Raw genomic sequence first — 6576 nt, 5'->3', positions numbered from 1 at the left:
AAACTCTGTAATTGCACTAATTGGAGTTATTTGTAAAATAAATAGAATGGAGCTGCCATAAAACTGCCCCAGGAGCAGTTTGTGTGGGATGAATCTGATAAAGTGGCTGCCTCTGTTTGTTTTCCAGCTCTCTATAAATGATCCAGAAAATGTGCTAATGAAGAATACAGGTGGGAAAGTCATTATGTATCTGGGGGGGGTCATGCAGGGAGAAGTGCTCTATCTGTGGGTGACCTGGAGAGAAAACATTCCCAGCTAATGACCAGCATGGCTGACTGAAGCCGAACTGTTGCTATTAAATTGATTCATTGTTACTTAAGTAATAAGGCTGAGCTAACTTCAGTAAAAGCCATCGGCTGAAACATTCTAATAATGTTGTTATACTTGTTACCTGAAGGCTTTTAGATCGTATTCATACACAATGTGAGGTGGCTCAAAATCTTCACAAGTCCTTTATGTTTATTAGTGAGTCCAGTGTGTTTGTTTCAGAAGATAAACATATAGTGTGGTAACGGTAACATTAAAGAGATCATAAGAACACTTTTGAACAGGAATATGCATACTTAAAAACATATTGTTCACGTCAATGAGATTCAGACTGTGATACAACATTTATTTAAATCACACATTTCTGAGCAGTTCTACACACACTCATCATGTTTCCATTGAAAGCCCCATTTTTTACTGCCATGGCATGAACATTAAGGCTTTTCCTGTCTACTCTTCATCAATAAGTGTGCTGGTGGCCAGTGGTCTAGTGATGCATCTGATACGGCTTCTGAGTTGAACACCAGAGCTGCCACCATTGTGCCCCTGAGCAAGGTACTTAACCCTAAGCTGCTCCAGGGAGACTGTCCCTGTAGTTCATTCACTGTAAGTATCTGTGGATAAGAGCGTCTGATAAATGACTGTAATGTAATGTATTAATCAGTAAGCATCAAAAAATAATGCCTCTTCATAATTTAACTTCAAATAAACTTGAAAATAGAAAATGATTAACCACTTGAAATCCACCAAAGGAAATTCTGCTGAAAGATTGTGGGTCAAAGGAGAAACAGAGAATAAACCAACCATAATAACATTGAGGCTGGTCAACAACAAACAGCAAATCTGAATTTCTACCATTAAATTGGAGATACTGGGTTCCACGATTGAATACGGTAAAAGTGAAACACACTGAAATCTAAAAGTTAATCCCAGATCAGATGTACGCTGAAGGGTCTTGAACATCTGTACAGATTAAAGTGTGCAGAACACACTAATATACAAAGTGCACTGTGCTGCTCACACACACTGCTGTGGTTAACCAGCAGTGTGTATGAGGCTGGTATGGATAACACGTTTATACCGTTTATGGACCGTATTGCATGTAAAGTATGAAAGTTTACATCAACTGTCAAAACTTAGAACATATTCACACAAGTGACTTGTCTCACATGTTTCTGTCAGCTCCCTGCTAATGTACCTGCTGTCAGTGAATGCCATGGCAACCACAGCAGTATGTGCCTTCAGGAAACCACACTGGAACTTACTGCTGGGGTCTCAGTGTTTAGTGGAGCACTGGATGGAGGATTAAGCATTCTGGAGCTGGAACAAATAATTATTTGGTGACTTTGGAACTCATGTCAACACTGTTGTACAGAGCAAGGCACTAAATATTTACAATTGTTCAGGATTTCAGACAATTGGCTTGACTCTTTCGAGATGAGCATTCCTGAATCCACTTTAGCTCTCACGTGGTTATGCCCACCATGACTTCACTAATGTCCCACAGTTTACGGGCCACTTCCTGGTCTGTGGCCTTGTCCAGCAGAACCTGATGCTTACAATCGGCAAAGCACTTTCCCTGCACACCGTCTACATCTGAGCTGCACGCCAGATAGACTGAGGTGTGAGCTCCTTCTTCAGGGCTCTTAAACAGACCCCAGGATAGCAGGTTAAACAGGGGCTTAGCTAACACTGGGATGTGAACATGCCTCCCCAGGTTGGTCCTCACTATGCCTGGAGTCAGAGCATTCACAGACACTCCGCTGCCCTCCAGGCGATGGGCCAGCTCACAGGTGAACAGCAGGTTGGCCAGTTTGCTGCGACTGTAGGCGAAGGCCTTGTCATAGTTCTGCTCACTGTTCAAGTCCTCAAAGTTAATGTGAGCGTGTTTGTAGAGTTTGGAGGAGACGACCACGATGCGGCTGGGAGCTGATTGTTTCAGGAGGTCCAGCAGCAGGTGGGTAAGCAGGAAAGGGCCAAGGTGGTTGACCCCAAACTGCATCTCAAAGCCGTCCTCTGTCTTGGTGTAAGGACACTGGTAGATACCAGCGTTGTTGATCAGCACATCTAACCGAGGTTCCTCCTGTTCAGCAGGACACAGCAAATTAAATTATCTACGACAGTCCTTGTGCTGTAAATATGAGCTGCAAAATACTTTCTATGACTTCAAACACTTTCTGATTTTTTATTGTTTCAAAAGGTTAAGAGTGCTTGAGTCTTTCAGAATACAAAACAACATTGTGTCTCAGTTCTTCATAATATGCAAACTATGTACTGTATGGCATACATCATGCTTAGAGAATGGCAGTTACCCTACAGTGTGAGCATGACTTAATGAAAGAAATTATAAAAAGACATGCCCACCCCAGTGTCCAATAGGGTGGGTGTTGGATCAAATATAAGCAATATGATCACCAGCATCTTCCTCAGACAGAGAGAAGTCTCGAATATGTGCTCCAACATTACACAGCAGCATTAACATCCTTCAAACGGGAGCTTTCGGTGTGCAGATGTATCTGTTCTTATTTTACACCAGACAGAAATTGCTGGGGTTCATTCATTCAGTGATGCACAATTCAGTAAATTAGCTATAAATTGGATAGTGAATTCACAAAATTCAGTAGGAAACAGGCTTTGCTTTTGACAATTGACGTAACCGTTATTCCTAAACTATGAAAACTCTTAAAACTATTAAAACCGACTCTATTGATTTGTCAACGAAGACACACCAATAACAACAGGACATGGGCTTACATTGTACTTTCGTAAACCGATGCGTGATGGTCTTCAATTCTAATAATACTAAAATATATAACATAATTCAACTGTTTCGTATTAGCTTTTCATCTAGTTAAATAAACATTATAACGTTAGCTAACTTAATGTTTACTAGACGACGAGACTATGGTAGGCGTATACAGTTGAAATGGTACTTAAATACGTGATATTTGTGGAATCTAATGTATGCCGAATCAAATTGTGTTATTTCGCCAAGCAGAAAATGTTGTGGTAAATTCTATAATTTTAAGATTAGCGAGGACGTTTATAAAAATGTACAATGTTTGAATGACGTCTGGCTTGACGTTCTTTTTATGCATGCACGCAGTCTCTGTCTGGAAAGAAAACTTCGCTTCTTATCAAAAAAGCGATCTAGCTACCTTTATTATGTCTTGACAGAAAGTATGTACAGATGTGAGCGAGGCGAGATCCATCTGTCTGACGACGAGCTGTGAACTGTTTGCTCCAGTCTCCTGTCGGATCTCCCGTGCTGCCTCCTCAGCCCTGCTCAGGTCCCGGCAGGCCATTATCACACGGCCCTGAAGTTTCACAATGCCCGCTGCTGTGGCTTTCCCTATCCCGCTGTTAGCACCGGTCACTATTACAGTCTTTCCGTTCATCATGTTGCATCACTATCCATGTAACTTTTCTGAGCGTTCAGAGTTCCAAGCATCTAAAGACTATCCTTATATTAGAACAACGTGAAGGATGTATAGAGAATAAGTTACAACACCACAGACATACTTCACTACCCACAATTCACAACGGGCGACAGTTGCCTTCGTGGTAGCTCGTAAAAGTGGTGATTCAAATTAATTGGCTGTAGTTTTATTTGCACTATCCTTTGTGCTGCCATTGTAATGAACACGTTATTGTTTAGGGCAGAGCCGACCCTGACCTCCTTGGGGTCCAGTCTTGATTCTAGATTGCTTTAATTGGAGGTAGTAAGAAATGTTGGTTGGTCACCAATAGTTAATATGAGTGTTCTTCAGGACTGTAGGTCTACGCTATGATGCACACTGTTTATTGTTTTTTATCTAAAGCTATGTCCCACTCGTAGTAACTAGGCAGGCTGTCCATTGTTTCAGTGCTTTCCACAGGCATATGGAGTAGCTAGCCAGTGGGAGAGAAGTAACCCCTTTCTCTAGCGCTGACACAGCTGTGTGAAGATAGGTCTGGCTATGGGAGACTAGTTCACTAGGTGTGAATAATGGTTATCTGTCTTTGTGTGTTCGGCCTGTAATTGACTGGCGACCTGACCAGGTGTAACCTGCCTTTTGACAGAGTCAGCTGGGACCCCCCCCACAACACTCTAAAGAGAAGTGGTTACAGATAATAGATGGATGTTCATTTCTTGACCTTGGGAATACTAGTGTGACACAATAATCTAAACAGTGTGATGTAAGCATACATTTTCTTTTACATGATAACAGCTAGTTGGAAACGGCTGACTCTGGGTCAATGACCTTTACCCAGTGGAGTCTGAACCAACTGTTATCATGTGACTGAAACTCCAAAGCAAGCTCACATGATATCACCAAAAATATTTCAATAACTGAGATAGGTCCATCCCGATTACATGTAACAGAAAGCTTCAGAAACAATAAGGAAGTTGATCTTGTGATGAGTTGTGGTCAACCTCAATCTCAATTTAATTTATAGCTGAATTTGAGTTAAATAAGTACAGTATGTATACAGTATTCTATAATAGCTCACTTCTAATCTGATGATGCATTTGTGTTATGCTACTAGTCTGTTAGTCTTTTTGTCTTCCAGTGAGGCTGAAAAAAAGTTAAACGAGTACCATGTACACAACTTTATAATTAAGCCCGTTTCGACAACTTCCAGAAGAAGGGATGTGTTGACACTAAACATGCAGTAAGCGGCTGTATATCAAACATTAGATATACCATTACAACATTGAATATGTAAAGGTAACTTCGATACATTTCAGAGTGTGTATTCTTGAAAAGCCTGAGATCAAATAGACTGTGTTACCACGGGAAAAAGAGGAAGTTTCTCTGATAAATGTGTAAGATTATTGGAGAAAAACTGGCTTTAATAATAATAATAATAATAATACATTTTATACTTTTAAAAGGTACTCAAAGACGCTTTACATGTACATATAATATTACAAATTACATTAAGAAAAACATAAAAAATAAATAGAAGTAATTACACATTAAAAGCAGATGTGAAGAGGTGGGTTTTGATTTGGGATTTGAACATGGTGAGATCGGTACAGTCACGGATGTATTTGGGGAGTGAGTTCCAGAGGGAGGGGGCAGCGATGGAGAAGGCTCTGTCACCCCAGGTCCGGAGCTTGGTCCTTTGTGGCTGGGACAGGAGGTTGGCGTCGGATGAACGGAGGGTGCGAGAGGGAGTGTGGTGATGGAGCAGGTCGGTGAGGTAGGAGGGGGCCTGGTTGTGGAGGGCTTTGTAGGTGAGGAGGAGGATCTAAAAATGGATGCGTTGGGGGACTGGGAAATCTTTAACCGATAGATTTCATAAAACTTAACAAACTGGGGTTTGTTTATGAAATGGGAAAACTACCAAGAATGTGTAGCAAAGGGAGTAAACCAGTTGAAAAGTCACAGGGCCCATTGTTGATCTCATGCTTTCAAAATATGGCTCTGATAGTTTAAAACATTTACAAGAATGGTGTGATGAATGTGGTTTCCCGGCAGGAGGGTCGTTAAGTATGGCAAAGATACGGAAACGAGGCATGACTTCCAATGTTATTTTATACTATGTTAATTCTGCTATTTTATACTATTTTAATTCTGCTGTTTTATACTATTTTAATTCTGCTGTTTTATACTATTCTTAATTCTACTTCACTCATTTACCTCAACACTGATTATTGTACTGTAAATGCTCTGTCTAATCTTGTACTAATTTTTATGTTTTTGCTATGAAGCACTTTGGGCTGCAATTCTTGTATGAAAGGTGCTATACAAATAAAGCTTATTATAATTAGTACATGGACACTGCAGTTATACTGTAGTTAGAGTATCAGTCTCCACACATTCAACATGCTACTGTAAAACCTCATCATCTCTTCGCTGGAGTCTCAGATTTCCTAAATAAATCGGTTAAAGCCTTTCGAGGCCCCGGTGGCCTGTAGCCAAAAGAAACAACACAGAGTCAAACTCTTCCACTTCCACCAATGCTGCTGCGGCTGGGACTGCTGTGGTTGGTTTCACAGTTGGGGCTCTACTAGCAGCAATAATTTGGTAATAACATCTGTACCATCTGGAAAACATCGGAGTTAAAGTGGAGCTTGTAACAGACAAGTAATCCTAGGTCCAGCCCGCTTCTCTGCTTCAGCTCTGCAGCTTCCCATCACACCAGTAGCTGCCTACAGAGAAAAATAAAAACTGCTATACCCTTATACAAACTATGACGAGAATATGAACACATTTATGGCTGCCCAGTGAAAAGCAAAGGAAACAGAATAAAACGTGTGCAAAACAGCTCCTTAAAGGAGCAGTCCAACTACCATCTACCAACAGTATCAAGTTTTCC

General features: G+C 40.9%; 1 protein-coding gene across 2 annotated transcripts; it reads right to left on the bottom strand.

The window, feature by feature from the left end:
• Positions 1-439: 439 nt before the first annotated feature.
• Positions 440-3819, bottom strand: rdh14a (retinol dehydrogenase 14a). 2 transcript variants are annotated; one of them, XM_029461365.1, is made up of 2 exons: positions 3426-3819; positions 440-2350 (listed from the first exon to the last, which is right to left on the bottom strand). In XM_029461365.1, the coding sequence occupies exons 1-2, from the start codon at positions 3666-3668 to the stop codon at positions 1733-1735; spliced, it is 861 nt and encodes a 286-aa protein (XP_029317225.1). In that variant the 5' UTR covers positions 3669-3819; the 3' UTR covers positions 440-1732. The 2 variants fall into 2 exon arrangements, with proteins under 2 accessions (XP_029317225.1, XP_029317226.1); XM_029461366.1 differs by lacking the exon at positions 3426-3819 and adding an exon at positions 2632-3052.
• Between the last annotated feature and the right edge of the window lie 2757 nt (positions 3820-6576).

Source organism: Cottoperca gobio, chromosome 22, assembly GCF_900634415.1.
Source record: "Cottoperca gobio chromosome 22, fCotGob3.1, whole genome shotgun sequence".
Classification (NCBI taxonomy): Eukaryota; Metazoa; Chordata; class Actinopteri; order Perciformes; family Bovichtidae; genus Cottoperca; species Cottoperca gobio.
This window is presented reverse-complemented; position numbering and strand designations above follow the sequence as displayed.

Excerpts from the sequence above, each read along its gene's own strand:
- rdh14a (XM_029461365.1), bottom strand. The coding sequence starts at position 3,668 with ATGATGAACGGAAAGACTGTAATAGTGACCGGTGCTAACAGCGGGATA. Across the intron at positions 2,351-3,425 it reads TCTGTCAAGACATAATAAAG|GAGGAACCTCGGTTAGATGT; the intron begins GTAGCTAGATCG and ends CCTGCTGAACAG.